Source organism: Scleropages formosus, chromosome 20 (genome assembly GCF_900964775.1).
Source record: "Scleropages formosus chromosome 20, fSclFor1.1, whole genome shotgun sequence".
NCBI classification, from domain to species: domain Eukaryota; kingdom Metazoa; phylum Chordata; class Actinopteri; order Osteoglossiformes; family Osteoglossidae; genus Scleropages; species Scleropages formosus.
In genome coordinates this window covers 24,576,952-24,593,208 of record NC_041825.1, presented here as the reverse complement: position 1 = coordinate 24,593,208, position 16,257 = coordinate 24,576,952, and the positions used below count along the sequence as shown (strand labels likewise).

General features: G+C 42.1%; 1 protein-coding gene across 1 annotated transcript in view; it reads left to right on the top strand.

Moving 5' to 3' along the window:
- Positions 1 to 16,257, top strand: part of LOC108927492 (voltage-dependent T-type calcium channel subunit alpha-1I-like) — a 145,558-nt gene that overhangs the window by 87,985 nt on the left and 41,316 nt on the right. The window contains exons 6-14 of the mRNA XM_018740828.2: positions 3,451 to 3,793; positions 4,957 to 5,049; positions 9,946 to 10,264; positions 10,746 to 11,146; positions 13,431 to 13,582; positions 13,736 to 13,921; positions 14,704 to 14,821; positions 15,016 to 15,171; positions 15,446 to 15,536. Of these exons, the coding sequence (XP_018596344.1) occupies positions 3,451 to 3,793; positions 4,957 to 5,049; positions 9,946 to 10,264; positions 10,746 to 11,146; positions 13,431 to 13,582; positions 13,736 to 13,921; positions 14,704 to 14,821; positions 15,016 to 15,171; positions 15,446 to 15,536 (1,859 nt within the window). The remainder of the gene's footprint in view (positions 1 to 3,450; positions 3,794 to 4,956; positions 5,050 to 9,945; positions 10,265 to 10,745; positions 11,147 to 13,430; positions 13,583 to 13,735; positions 13,922 to 14,703; positions 14,822 to 15,015; positions 15,172 to 15,445; positions 15,537 to 16,257) is intronic.

Genomic DNA, 16,257 nt, shown 5'->3' with positions numbered 1-16,257 from the left:
TTCTTGAAAATATATGTAATTTTTTTGGTTTCATCACTGTATCTTGAATCAAAGAAGTCCAATATTAGCTTCCAACCCTCTTTTTTATTCTCTGATTCATGGTGGACCCATCTGATCTATTTATTGTTTTCGAGAAATGTTTTTTTTTCTTCCAAGCCCAAGGACCCATTTTCTCTCCCAGCAGGTGCTATAACAGTGTTGCTTCTGGCAGAGACAGAGGCATAATTCATAGCCAGACTCCTTGTTGTTTTGGCTGTGACAGCCGTCCTAATTTCTGTGCAATGCTCCTGCTTGCACTGTCAAGGCAATTTTGGTTTGGACTTTAGGTCCTTTCCTGGTCTTTCTCACCACCCTTATTCCCTATGTAATTTTTCTTCAATATATTGTTCTTTAAAAATTTAAAAAAAAAAAAAAAAAAAAAACAAAGCCCAGAAGTTAGGAATTTAACATTTTTTTTAGTATAATGCAAAAGAAGATTGGAGACTAGACGTGACTGTTGCTAGTTCCAAACTGAAAATATACTATAAGCTAAACCATGGTCAGGCCTCACTCTCAGTGCTCTGGATAGTTGGGCCTGATCAGAAATTTACCACCAAGACAGAATAGGAACAAGTAGATAGCGATAGACACAGAAACAGTGGTGGTTCACTAAGAAGAAGTGTTTTCAGAGAATCCTGACACAGTAACCTAAACCAAGTGCCATAGGCTGCATACAAAAACTTTAACAACTAATAAACCCCATTGGTTCACCAGGGTTTCTCATGGACCCTCAAAAGTGTGTGAGTGACAGAGAGAGTGTGTTTCACTGATGTATAGATGACTGACCCATTGTAAGTAGTGTATCTAGCAGTGTAAGTCACCTTGGTGAATAAGGTGTGTGGGCTGATCATTACATATAGTTGATAAATAAATTCCATTTCCTGTTTATGGTCTACAAACCAGAGTAAATAGCCTGTGAGCATTACAGACTACAAGCCAAGAAATAGACATACTCTGTCAGTGAACTCTCAGCACTGCATGCACCACTATAGTACATTAACTTTGTCTTGGAAATTTCTGGATAGTCATTTCATGTATGAAGACTACAGAGACAGAGACAGAGCAGAGTGTGGGATGGCATTACATAGGCAAAATGGGACCCGGAGAAAGATAAACAGGCGATTACACCTTCCATGAGTCAACAGCCTATGCACCACTATTAAATGAAAAGCAACTGATCTGATTGCAGTGGTTGGTCAGGGCCAGATAACTGATGATATGGCATCTTGACTCTACTAAAAGCATAGGCCAGACAGTTTGCTAATTGACTCCATTTATATTTCGAGAAGAAGAAAGTGAATAGTGGTTCTAACCCCTATGGAAACAATAAAAAAGAAAAATCTGTGACACTTGCTCTTATCGAGGTGCTCTGCCTTTGGTGCGGTGCTGTAGCTAGCTGAATTGAGACTAAACCGTTATCTTGATAGACTGGCCTCTGGCTGCCATTGCAGACCATGTGCTTAATCTCAATTGTTAAAGGGCAAAAAGCCTCTGTCATTCTAGTGGGTAACAGAATGTGAGCGATATCCCCAGCCTTTTGAAGTAAATATGCTGCTCAGTTAGAAACCCCCTCTGCCATTATCGTCTTCAATTTTGTAGTCTCATTTGTGGGCACATGTTAGATTAATAGTAATATTTAGGGAATAATGAAACATGCTTAAGCGCTCCTTTGATGTCAGTGTGTTTCCAAGCCATGCATGAAGTCAACAATGGCACTACATCCACATTAAGTCGGTTTTGTCCCAGTTCCCTGCTACATCCCTTATCTCCTGGGCTTCTTGTAACTGTGACGGGGTTCAGTGGGGTGGGCGGCTGTTGTGATTTGACGGAAGGCAAGTCAATTGGCAAATTGAAGGGAAGAGATGTGCATCCATTATAGCAGTCCGTCAGGAAGCTGACGCAGCTGGGCCCCCGTCTCTCAGCCCCTAACCCAAAGCAGACTACTCACCATCCCCTCCCAGAACCCCATGCCGGGTGATGGAACACTGGAGCCCCTGTACCGAGACAACACACAGTACTGTCTAATTTGTTTAATGATGTCTCATTGCTAAATACAAAACAAAATATTTTAATGTTGCTAGGTTTTCTTTTTCTAAGCAGGCCAAAAATAGCTTGTTAAAATCTACCAGACATAATTAGGCAGACTCCATGGCTGAACAGTCAAAGGGCCTTTTGATGGCCTTCCATTGATGTGGTTGTTCTCTGTCCCCACTGTGTTTTCTCTTGCTCTCACTCCTATATTTTCACACAAATTCTTGGCTGACATTTGCTTTGGGGTGCGCAGGCACTGCAAGTGCTGTATACTGGATATATCTTCATGACTGATGCATCCTTACACTCTATGGCTTAGATCAAGGTTATAGCATAAAAGTATAGGTAATTAACCAAACAGCTGGGTAAGTACCTTGGTGAAGACTACTGCAGCCGGGGGGGGGGGGGGGGGGTTGAACCTATAATCTTTGGGTCCAAAGGTATAAGGCCTAAGCACTACACTATCATCTCCTGGCACAAGCTCACCTGTAGTTCCTTTTGAGGATGAACAGTGTTGACCATTCCAACTGATTCTGTCCCATCAGGCTCCCAGTCAATGGAGCTGTACTGGCATTTTCATCAAGGTGATGATTAGTCTCCAACCTTACACCTACCGTGCAGTAGGTGATAAATCATTTTCTGTGCCTGCATTTCTTTGCCCCCAAGCCCCTCCCACACCCCCAGGCAGCACTGGGCATCTTGCTGTCCTGGTTTGACAATGGCTAGTGATTTACACACACATCCCAGCTGACAGGTGAGCCAGAAGAACGAGCAAGCATACCCTACTGCCAGTGGTGCTTGACACAGGTTGTTCAAATTCTTGTTTAGATTCAAAGTTTTCCTTTTATATCTCTAAGAAGTGCCTTCTTTGTGTATTCATCCAGGGCTACCTCTGTATTATGATTTTAGGCCAAATGTCAGCTTAATTCTGTTTTAATTTATTGTGAAACATTTGTGACCTTTCATGTCATTGTGGCTCATATCACATCTCTCACATTACAGTCCCTCTGTGTATGTACATGGGCCTGCCCTTCTCCCTTTTTCTCTTTGCTTCCTCATTTCCCTGTTTTCCCTTCACTGAAGTCCAAATGGCTTTATTAGCATGAGGCCCATTCACCTGGTGAACTCTGTGCCTGCTTGTTTCTACATGAATTTCCAAAGCTCGAAAGGAAAAATAATTAAATAATGTGAAGATGGAACAATACAAGTAATAATTTGCTAATAATAGAAAAGAATACACAATAACATAAAAACTCTCTGCCTCCCCTTCCTTCTCTCCTCCATCTCTATCTCCCTTGTTCTCGCTCCTATCCCTTCCTCCATTACCTTTCTCTTTTTTCCTTCCATTTCACTCTTCTGCCTCCCTCTCTCTTTCCATAGCTCCACTGGAATCACCCTCCCCAGCCCATATTACCAACCCGAGGAGGATGACGAGCGGCCCTTCATCTGCTCACTGGCAGCTGACAATGGCATCATGTCGTGCCAAGATGTGCCGGCACGGCGTGAGGGTGGCCGTGAATGTTGCCTGGATAAAGATGACGCATTGCGACAGCATGCACTAGGGCTGGAGCCAGAGCCCGTGGTCAATGGCAGTAATAGTGCTGTGGGCCTCTGCATCAACTGGAACCAGTATTACACCCGATGCCACACAGGCCACAGCAACCCCCACAAGGGCGCCATCAACTTTGACAACATTGGCTATGCCTGGATCGTTATCTTCCAGGTGTTTTTCATTTCTTTCTCATATTAGCTCCCACTAATGTTAAGTGGATTTTATCAAGAGGGGTTTACATAACTATTATGCTGTTTAACCCATTGACTCATTTATGCAGCTAGATGACTACTTACTGAAGCAAATCAGATCATGTACTGCAACAGAAATTTGCCACTGATGTTTCAGCAGTTGCCATTCCTTAATTGCCATGCCACCTACAGACAGCTGTCTGAATATACTTACTGACCTATACTCCCACTTACTTCCATGTACTTTCCTGCCTATTGACTCTGCAGCTCTGGAACACCCACTTGATAAACTTTGAAGCTCCGTAAATGTTCTGTATCTGCATCCACAGATTTTTCTGAGCCCTTAGGTAACGGCAAATCGTGAACATGTGATTAGATAATTGTGTTATTCTTTTGCAATCCGCCGTAATCAGGGAGATTACTGCAGTCTTCTGTAGGACACTGAAGAAGCATCATGAGAAAGAGGTGGAGATTACCTTCAAGTCTCCCCTGTTTGCTTGGATTTTGTGTGCATATGAGCTTTGGGATTTTCCAATTAGGAGTATGATCCTTTCACTCTGATACAGGATCCCCATGGAACTTGAATAATGATTTAATTGAATTTAAAATAAAATCATTTAAGTGGAAGTACAATGTTGTATTTCTGAGTAGTGTTCATATCAGCAACAGCCTGTGTGATTGCTATGTATGCTTGTTTGTGTGTGTGTGTCTGTACATACTTTACCACACTTTGGAGGGGAAAACAGCAAACCCTGGAAAAACCTTGTTTGGATTTAACCACAATAGAAGACATTTTGAAACTGCTTCAGCTTTTTAAAAATGCTTGAAGTGCAAAGAGCTATCAAATTGAATGTTGCCCAGCCTTGCAGTTAGGTTTGGGGTCGTCGTGGCAGGATCAATTATGACTGTTTCTGAAAGAAAGTGAATGCAATAACAAATAATTCTTGTTATAATCTGGCTTTATGTGAGCAGATACTATTGTGCAGCTTCACAATGAAATGGCATGAAGGAGGTGAAATTGTTCAAGTGACAGGGCCAAAGGTTATGAAGTTGAAAACCTACATTTTAAATTGACAATGAATGAAGTCCCAAATATTATAAGCTGATCAACTTATTGGTCTGTGTGTTTGTGTCTGCTTTCAGGTGATCACACTGGAAGGCTGGGTGGAGATCATGTACTATGTGATGGATGCTCATTCCTTCTACAACTTCATTTACTTCATTCTGCTTATCATTGTAAGTCACAGGTCCTAGTGACTGCACACAGACCACACTGCTGTACATGACAAGTTTGCAGCCTATTTGCATCTTCTATTATAGATAGATTTATTCATTTAGCAGATGTTTTTTTTCCCAAAGTGAATTTAAGCTCAGGGTAAACAAACCACATTTCACAGCATAGAGCTATAGACACATGTTTATCAAAGCATGGTTTTTGTAACAGGTATCATTTTTACCACCACACATTATGCAAGTAGCTAGAACTGAATCAGAAAATATACAGGTGGTCCCCAACTTACGATGGGGTTACGTTCCATGAAACCCATAGTGAGTTGAAAATATCATAAGTCGAAAATGCTTTTAATACACCTAACCTACCAAACATCATAGCCTAGCATATGTACAATGGCCATTATGGGCTCGCCACTTTCATGCTGGGCAATTAGCTTAAGTTTCTCCTAAAGAGTAATTGCCCTCGTCTTCTTCTTCTCACCAGTAGCTGGAGACACAGATGGGTGTTTCGTAGACATGACGGATGCACAAAACACAGGGACTGTCTGTATATGAAGTTATACAATTATTATGCGTTCAAAAAAGTGGGTTTGAATATGATTTTGAGACCCATGTTGAATGCCGGGAGGGATCCGGCCTGTTAAGTGACAGAGGTTGTTCGTTGCAGTGCATCAAAGCCCAAACTGAGAACGGACAGACTTTTAGTCTGATGATCAGGTCCTGTGGATTAGAGTTAGGGGTATCCTTTGACCATTTTGTTTGCCATAACCATAGTGCTGAGAGTTTGTTAGTCATTATTTATGTCGGGCCACCCTCCATTTACCTGACTATGAGGATGGTGCCCTGGGTTCTAGTCTAATAACTAAAATGCTATAAACCAAAATACAAATAACTCGGTAACAGAACAAACAACAAATTTATTAAATTTTCCCAAACCCTGTCAGCTCAACATGACGGGCTGAAAACTTCCTCAGTTTCCTAACACAATGTCTCATTGGACACACTGTACAACACGGAAAAATATCTTCAACTCTCCAAACAACACACTCAAAATGCTTCAGAGCAACCAAAACATATCAGCTCTTCTCCTCACACCTCGAACACACTCTAGAAGCATTCGTTCCGTCCCTCTTTCTCTAACTGGTTTTCCTTAAACCAAAACCCAATCAATTTGCAATAGATGCAAAACTGACAACATCAGTCTTAGGTTGTAACCCTCAGCACGTGTTAGCATGGCTTCAAACAAACTACATATGAAAATCATTAACTTTATTTAAACCTTCAAAAAAGTGAACAAATAAATTAGTAGCACTACAGGGCTACGTTTATATGACAATGTTCTCCAAGGTGCCTTAACATGATAGGTTTGTATACTAAGCTACTCACAGTGATTTATGCTCCAGAAAGGTTTTTTACTATCAATTTAAGGTGAGTACCTTGGTCAAGGGTAATACAGCAGGAGAGAAAATTTAAACCAAGCTCTTTCAGCTGCAAGGCAATGGCAAGAACCACTAGGTTATGAGCTGTTTTGTGAGTTCCCAGTTTTGCTTTTTTTTGGTTAATTTTTTTAGTTAATCGATTTATTGATGTTTCTCCCTGATTTGCAGCACCACTGTGTATTTGACAACTTACCTGTCAAGAATCAGCCTACTGTAGTATACCTTGCCAATGTGTTTTCAGGACTTACAGTATTCCAAGGAATCAAATGTTTTACTGTACCTGTCAGAATAACAGCACATCTGTCACTTTGAGGAGTTACTTGATGGAGCCACAGTACAGGATTTAACTTCACGATCTTGGTTCCAAGTGTACTGTGCTATTACAAAACCATCTATTCTACTTCACTTGGCTCTTTGACATTAGAAGCTGTTCAGCTTTCTCATATCTAAACTGGGGACTCTTAGGCAGTTGTCAAAAAAAAAAAATTCTCAGAAATATGAAGCAGCCACATTCTTACGCAGTTTCTCAATAAATGGTTGCAATAAGTCTAAGGAGTTATTTTTAACTAAAGATTCAGATAGTGTAATACTTTGAAATACCATCAGGAACATTTTTACAATCTGGTATTGATGTAATACCTGTAATCTGAAGCTATTAGAATTGTGTCTCATTGCTGTTTGGTCTGTCACCCTTTCTGATGAGGTGGTCAAGGTGATAGATGATGAATAATGGATGGATCGCCAGACTTCCCCCTCTCCCAAGTTCTTCTCAGTTATTAGTTATCTGTGGGCCTCTTAATTGACTTAACCACTTCCTTCCATAATTCTATGGAGCTAAAAATGACTCCACTTTTTTGGGTATGAAGAAGTCAGGGCCTTTCCACTTGTACTCATGTGGAACATCAGAAAAAGCAGACATCATTGTCCCCCTCCCCCCTCTTTCTGTCTCTCTCTCTCTCTCTCTTCCTACCTCCCTCTTCTATGTCCACCAGGCAAAACTAAAATGGTCAATCCCAGTGAGATCCTTAACATGTGGACTTAAAACAACATCTCCATAGTGACTCTGAAGGGTACATCAACTTTTGGACATGTCTCAGAGTCCAGTTTCGTTCCTTGTTTTTCTTATTATGATCATTGATATGCAGGTTGCCCTGCATAAATCATCTATTTCCTTGTTTCCTTCCTAATTTACTAACAGCTATAGATTCTTTAAGCATGCCTTATAAATTAGGTATTACTTTGTTAGCCTTTCCACCTTATCCTTGGGTTAAAAAAAAACCTCTCTGTATTAACTTTTTCCACTTACTTAAAAACAGTTCAGTTTGGTTTCATAATGCATAGTTTTGTACTTTCAGATTTAGCGGAGGGGTTTTTCCATAAATGTTGAAAGGAACTTTCCTAAATCTTAAATGTGATTGTTGTTTTTGCCAATACTGTCCTGGCACGGGGGGGTGCAGTGGTGCAACAGGTTTGGCCAGTGCCTTCTGTGTGGCAGGTATGGAGTTTGAGTCCTGCTTGGGGTGCCTTGCAGGGGACCAGCATCCCATCCTGGGTGTGTCCCCTCCCCCCCTGCATTGCTGGGTAGGCTCCCAGCTTGGGCTGAGTAGTTGTGGGCATTGGTTGGTTGTCCCGGCACAGGTTGACCTCTCTCTTTTCTCATCCTGCTGCTTTGTGAATGTACTGGCTGTGCTGTCAGTTTCAGGGAGATCTGTGTCATTGTCCTTGCTGAGTTCTGCTTCTTAATAATTTGCTGTATTAAAAGGGACCAGAACAGGTCCACAGTTTGCACTCTGTCAAAACCATAATTAAAAAGGATTATTATAATATGAGTGGGGGTGCGGTGGCGCAGTGGGTTGGACCAGGGCCTGCTCTCCAGTGGGTCTGGGGTTCGAGTCCCACTGGGAGTGCCTTGTGATGGACTGGTGTCCCCGTCCTGGGTGTGTCCCCTCCCCCTCCAGCCTTATGCCCTGTGTTGCCTGGTAGGCTCTGGTTCCCTGTGACCCCATATGGGACAAGCGGTTCAGAAAATGTGTGTGTGTGTTATGATATGAATTGTTTAATATTTGGATTGTATCATATGCTAGTCATCACAGTTGCTGTGCAAAGCAGCTAATAATTTTACAGATATCTAAGAGGTTAGTTAACTACAGAATCTGGAGAGCACAGGAATGAAGAGGGAAAGTTATTTTCAATAAGATGCAAAGTATCATCCATGACACATGTCCAAGAAAATAAGGCAAAAAGAAATGATATTTAAGGCTTCCCTATAATGTGTGTTGCTTTGGGAAGTATGAAATGTAGTTTTTAAGGCTGAGATATACTGTAATAGCTTCTTTTCATAGCTTCAAGCTTTTGAAAATGCTTTAAAAAGTTGAGATATATGCAAACTAAAGAACTGAGTGTTTTAATATACCAGGAAAAAAAAAATGCTGAAAAGTCTAGGTCCAAACAGTCGCATTGTTCCAGTCATGCATGCTATTGAAGAACAACAGGGTAATCATCTCAGCAAGGCAGAGTTCCAGCACCGTCAATCATCATTCCAGTCCTCATCTCATTTATTTCATCTGATGTCCCAACTAGAAATTCAATGTCCCAACTTCAGTTGATTAAGAAGGATGGATGAATCAAAGAGTGGACTTTGTTGAGGAGACATAACAAATCCAACCCCTGTTGGCAGCAGTCCTGTCAGGAGCCAAAGATGGCCTCCTATATTATATTCCATGCAAACCACTGGTTGTCATGCTAGTTGTTCCCGTTTCCCGTTCTTTTATTGATTTTTGTTATTAATTCAGGGTATTGTTTTACTTCACATGCCATTTTTATGGGCAGTTGGTGGGCAGCTCTGTTAAATCTCTCCTGAGTCACATGCACCACATAGGAAAAATGTCCCTCTCCATATAGACCCCCTTTAGCACAGCAACCAGGTTGAACAGCATGAGGTAACTATAACATTGATTATGTCATTGATCCCATTAGCATCATAATGCTTTCCTTCCGGGTTCGCTGCTGACTTCATGAAGTAGGGGTAGCCTCAGCCTTTGCTAAATCTAAACTGATGTAATGTTTAAAGAGCATGCTTTCAAAAATTTCCAGTGATTTCTCTCATTGTCTTTGTCTATTACAGTTATCTCCCATTTTATATTCTACCTGTGATGTCAAGACTTGGAAGACAGAACATTATGTGATCTTCATCAGTCACTTATTAATTAGTGAAGGAAACATTCAGAATAAATTTGCTTGCTTTGCATTATGCTGCTTTTCTCTATATTCCTTTATTGCTTAGTTGGCACTTTTATTCAGAGCAGCTTCAAGATTTTACACATTCATATAGTAATTCAGATTTAGTACTTTGATCGAGGGTTAAAAAGGAGCACCCTCCTGGAATCAGCAATCCTCGGGCTAAGTCTCTTTGCCTTTAGCTGCTGTACTGCTGTGAAACTTTACCTCTCTTCTCACATAGGTGGGCTCGTTCTTTATGATCAACCTTTGCCTGGTGGTGATCGCCACACAGTTCTCAGAGACCAAACAGCGGGAGCATCAGCTGATGCAGGAACAGAGAGCACGCTGTCTGTCTTCAAGTACACTGGCTAGCATGGCTGAGCCGGGTGATTGCTATGAGGAGATCTTCCAATATGTGTGCCATGTGCTGCGCAAGACACGCCGCCGCTCAGCTGCCCTCTACAATGCACTGCGTGGACGCCCCCCACCACTACCATCAATCAGGCCAGGGGAGATGGCCAACCTCAATGGTGGACACAGGTGCCATAATGAAGAACAATGTGAGTTCAGATCACTTGTTTTAGGCCTATGGTAGGTGGGTTCATAGCTTTATATTTCTCCCTGGAATATTAATGGTACATGTTAACATTCATCATGTCCATAGTGAATGGAAGCCCATTCTGCCAAGAGAAAAATGAATCATTCTCTGCTGCCCACAAAAAATGCAGCAAAATTAGTCTGCCAGGTGGCTTTCAGGTCCTGTCTAACAGATAGAGGGTCACTATGTCCCTCTGGTTAGCTCTCCAGCATGGTATAATGGGATATAAGGCAGGGTATCAGGGAAGTGAAGCAATGGAGCACACATCAGATTAAAATATAGCCGAAAATTGTTTTTAAAATTGTTATGAACAGGAAAAGGAAAACAGAAAGAGTTGCTTCATGGTTAATAGTGACCACCAGACATGGCATGAAGTTTTAGCCATCATTTTATTACATTTCTTTAATTTAATGAAGTTATTTTTTGTCTATTTGCTGTTACAGCATCTCAGTGCATACACCATGGCAAGACTGACTACACTGCTCTTGGCAACACCATAACCCTCTCTGTCGCTCCTAACCCTGAGGGATGCCTACAGTGTGCAAAAGCCCTGTCAGTCAAAGATGGGGTTAGGACAATGGGTACCTTGGTCAATGAAGAAACAGAGGAGAGAACTGAGGAGGAGACAGATGGGGAAGGTAGCCAGCTGAGGGATGGGAGGGAAGAACAAGCAGGGAATGAAGCCAACAAGAAGTTGGGGACATGTAGAAGTTGGTGCAAGGAACTCTGGAGGAACATGAAGGCCAAGCTCTGGGGCATTGTGGAGAGCAAATACTTCAACAGAGGAATTATGATAGCCATTCTCATCAACACCATCAGTATGGGTATTGAACACCATGAACAGGTAAAATATAATGCTGATTCTCTCAATCTTCCTCTATCTAATTCTCTCTCTCTCTGGTTCTTCTTTCTTTTTCTCTGATATTTTATCACATTGATCACATTGATCACAGGAGACAGTGGTACTCCTGCCCCTTTTTCAATTAAATAAGCATTTGAATGCTGCACTGCAGACAAAATCAACAGAACACATCTCAGTCTGACTCCAATTATTGAGTCCCTTTGAAATAAATTGAGAGAGGAGAGAGCTACAGTGCAGAACGAATAAGAGTTCCCTGGAAGCCAGTGAATGCCCAGTTCATGGGTGATGATGGGTTCTGAAGTAATGCCCCCCTTTTCCCATAGATCCTCTGCCCTCTCTTACTTTTGTCTCTGGCTCTTTTCCTCTCTGTAATACTCTCATCCTTGCCCTCAGAGAGGTTGCTTCTTTTATCTCTAAAACAGCTAAAAATAGCAGTAACAAGTAAGAAAATGCCTGTTCAGGAGGAACCAGTGGCTCTTGCTTAGCAACACTTTCAGGCTAGTTCTCCTGAGTAGATGTCACCCACAAGTTGCTGTTTCACTTGAATTTGACAGATGCTGCAAACAGGAAAACCTTCTTACCTTTCCAAGGGTGGCATAGGGTGTTTGGTGGCTACATGAAACCCAGGCTTTGTAACAGAAGCAAGGCCGTTGTAATGAGTACTAGTTTCATGGAGGCAAATGGCATATTAGGGCTGCTGGCTACTTAGTTCAGTAGCAGCACAGGCCAACATGTGATTAGATAGATAGATAGATAGATAGATAGATAGATAGATAGACAGAACACATGCTAGTATAACTGATGTTAATACAGTTGATGGTTGATGTGTTACATCTACTTCCCGAGAGAGACTGTTAAAGGAGCACTGAAATAATATTGGTAAAGTCTATAAAAAGACTGCCTGAGAAGATATGATGAAACAAGGAGAACACAGAGGAACTAGAGTGTGCTGGGAATACTGAGGCACAAGTTTATATGAGTGTGGTTTAGAACAATTGTATGTGTTGTCTGATGAGGTTTCATGTAGCTTCTTGATGGCCTAGGACCTTCCCAGGTCACAACTGCAAGTCCCTGGGAGAGTGTACATAACAATGAAGACAGTGATAGATCTTTGTTAGTCAGTTTTCTATTGTCCCATAAGCAGAGTTAATAGCTTTTCCAATAATCCACATTTTTAAGAATAAATCAGTTCTTAGCTCCTTTTCAAGATGGAGTGAAAGAAGCCTTTCTTAAAGCTGATCAATTATGAGATACATTTATCTGTCGGGGGGGATGCGGTGGCGCAGTGGGCTTGACTGGGTCCTGCTCTCTGGCAGGCCTGGGGTTTGAGTCCCGCTTGGGGTGCCTTGCGACGGACTGGCGTCCCGTTCCTGGTGTGTCCCCTCCCCCTCCAGCCCTACACCCTGCGTTGCCGGGCTAGGCTCCAGCTCCCCATATCTGTCTGGGACCTGAACCACTTCACATTAAGACCAAAACAATGTCACATAGGACCGCTACAAAAGAAAATAGGTTTTGCTTTGAGGATGACATTTTTTATCAAAGGTTGCTTCCTTAGTGGGGGTGTGGAGGGGCAGCAGGTTTGGCCTCTGCCTGCTTTCTGGTGGGTTCGAGTCCCGCTTGGGGTGCCTTGCAACGGACTGGTGTCCTGTCCTGGGTGTGTCCCTCTCCCTCCAGCCTTTCGCCCTGTGTTGCCAGGTTATGCTCCGGTTTGCCATGACCCCACTTGGGACAAGTGGTTTCAGTCAGTGTGTGTGTTTCCTAAGTTTATAGTTTTTCACTTCATCTGTGTATACAGCTTGATGTTTTGCTAAAGCAATTTAGGTGAAGTACTTTGCTCAAAAGCATAACATGAAGAACCTTCCTGGGACTTGAACCCTGTACCTCTTGGCCCTAAGTGTAGATCCAAACCATTTAGCTTCCTGTTGCATTCCTTGCTGTTGTTTATTTAGCATGGGCTCAGTAGGATCATTATATAAAAATGTTATAGCTAAATGGTTTCTCAACACAAGTCTATATCTGTTATAATGAGTTCCTTTGTGTGCACTTGGCTGCTCTCAGAAGTGGTAAAGTAATCTTGTCAGAACACACTCACTTCAGTGCAGCAAACCTTTCTGTTTCCCATGGAAAGGATTTTTCCCTTATCCTTATAAAAAGTCCATTATTCTGTTTTTCTTTATCCTCTACTTCCTCTGCTTGTGTGTACAAGTTGCAGCTTCATGTTAATACCAAATTGCTTTTGCTTTGTTCTTCCTTCCCACTGGCTCAGCCAGAGGAGTTGACCAACGTCCTGGAGATAAGCAACATTGTCTTTACAAGTATGTTCGCCCTCGAGATGATCCTGAAGCTTACCGCTTTTGGGTTCTTCAGCTACCTGCGCAACGCCTACAACATCTTTGATGGGATCATTGTTATCATCAGGTGGGGTCTTCAGATCAAAGGTCATAGTAAAATCTAAAAAGTTGAATTGGCTCTATGCATAATGAAAAAGAGATCATGGATGAATGTACGTTTATGCTGTGTCTTTCACATGGACTGTTGGTTTCTTTTCTTCTCTCCATCATTGTATTGAAGTGTATGCGAGATCGTGGGCCAGGCAGATGGCGGCCTGTCAGTATTGCGGACCTTTCGCCTCCTTCGTGTTCTCAAGCTGGTGCGCTTCATGCCTGCTCTGCGGCGTCAGCTAGTGGTGCTCATGAAGACCATGGACAACGTAGCCACTTTCTGCATGCTGCTGATGCTCTTCATCTTCATCTTCAGGTCTGCTAAGGTCCCACCTCTTTCTGGCCACCACCCTCGACTCCAGTATTCAACCTACAGAGCAAGTGTAGTGTGATTCCTAATTAAGCAGGTGAAGGTAGATTTTTTGGGTGGGTCACACCAAATGGCTATTATGTACTTCTGTGTAAGAAAATCAAGGAACAATGGAATAACTTGAATATTTTTTGTGTGTTTGGCTGATCACCCAATGAACCTTTCCTGGGTACCTTCCAGCATGTGGCCAATTGTAGGCAGATGTGAAAACAGGGCAAGTGTAGATTCCAAATCACAAGTGAGATTTGTCGACCTGTCAGTCCCCCTATTTGCCTATAATGGGTCCAGCCTGACTCCAAGCATGAAAAATGGACCCCTAGTGAGAACTGCATGCCTTGTGCAGCCAGTGAGACACAGAGCAAAGCAATAATGCCACACTGCAGTGGATCTGTGTGCCTTCGCATAAGAGCACAGAGACAAATGTTGTCTGGACACCGCTGCTAGTAAATGCAGATGTCTCCCATTTATAAATATAGTGAAGGCTAATATATAATCATACATCTGTGCTCACAGGCTTCAGTTTAAATGCCACTCTGTTTTAGTGTTTAATAGCTGTATTGGTCTCAACTGTGCTTATGCCAACACTGTGGCATGTGCTAAATTTATCTTGAGAAGGTGAATTTGATAAACTGGAGCAGTGGATGTGACCTGCTAGGGCTTGACTTACCACAGACAAATGCCTTCTCCTCCCAATGCAACGATTAATTTTCCCGTCTGTCTGCCGGCAGCATTCTTGGGATGCACATCTTTGGATGTAAATTCAGCCTGAGGACAGACTCTGGGGACACAGTTCCTGACAGGAAGAACTTTGATTCCTTGCTGTGGGCTATTGTCACTGTGTTCCAGGTACGGCACAGAATCCATGCTGTAGGGTATTGTGCCTAAACTCCAAATGACTCACAATTCTAATAATGTGGTCATACCGTAGAAATTTTTGAAATCATGTTTAGCAATAAGTGTCCTGCTGTGAAAATAATAGCTCATTGTGTGTGCGCATGTGTGTGTGCGTGTGTGCTTTGACACACCCAAAACGGTCCCAGATCCTAACTCAAGAAGACTGGAACATGGTTCTGTACAATGGTATGGCTTCCACCTCTCCTTGGGCTGCCCTCTACTTCGTGGCCCTAATGACCTTCGGTAACTACGTCCTCTTCAACCTGTTGGTGGCTATCCTGGTGGAAGGCTTCCAGGCTGAGGTGAGGAGTTCTCCAGCATGACAATGACGTTAAATAGTACAAATTGTAGTCAAATGTGTGTCAGGAGGTCTGCAGTATATCACCTTGACAGCTTCATCACTTCGCCAGTTTTCACTTCAAAGCCTCACAGCAATTCCCAAAGCACCATACCTTTTACTGCTGAGGACAAAGGAAACTTTTTCATTTAATCTGAGAACTGTATGTGGTCAAGGTCAGAGATACTGGCAGATTCTCCCTTTGTGCAATAGTCTTCTTCATTCCTTCTCTGTGACAGGGGGATGCCAATCGATCCTATTCAGATGATGACAGATCCTCCTGCAACTTTGATGACACTGACAAGCAGAAAGATCCTCTCGAGCTTTCAGGTATTTCTGTTATAAAGCTATGTCAACACAAAAGATTCCCGTTGGGATACCTTTTACTATGCGTTTGATCATAAACAGCTACATGTGTTGAAATACGCTTTCATTCAGTAGTTTCCAAAAAAACTGCTTTATAAAGCGTATATTCTAAAGAAAAAAATACGAGCTGTTCAATACCATGTGAAAGTGTTTGTCGCTATAGTTTAAAGCAAAGTTTGTGATTAAAATATCTGAAATTTGATATCACTTTGGTGCAATTTATGTAAATTACCTAAAGGTTAAAGCTTACATTTTCCATGCACAGAATAAACTACATTTTGATACTTAAAACAAGGCGTTCTTTGTCAGCAACAACAGTCATAAGAAATGAGGCAGAAAAAGTGTTTCAGAAAAAAAGAGCACAATGGGTGCAAAAAATGTATGCTTTGTAGTGTCTAAGGTTGCTTGTTGAACCTTGACCTCAAATCCCAGGTCTGGAGTTATAGAGCAAGCAGTGCTACTTACAGGCTGCCTCTCCTGCTCAATTACAAACAATTATTAGTGAAATCGTGTTCCCTGCTTATGGGGTACAATTTAGTACATTAATTAATATGTGATAAAACTGAATTTTTTTAAAAAAAAATATTTGGTTCCTGAATATTCATGCATCTATTACAAATAACCCAGGAATCCCAGGAAGCAAAGAGTATTATCCAGGGTACACCTTAGATGGGTTGTCGGTCCA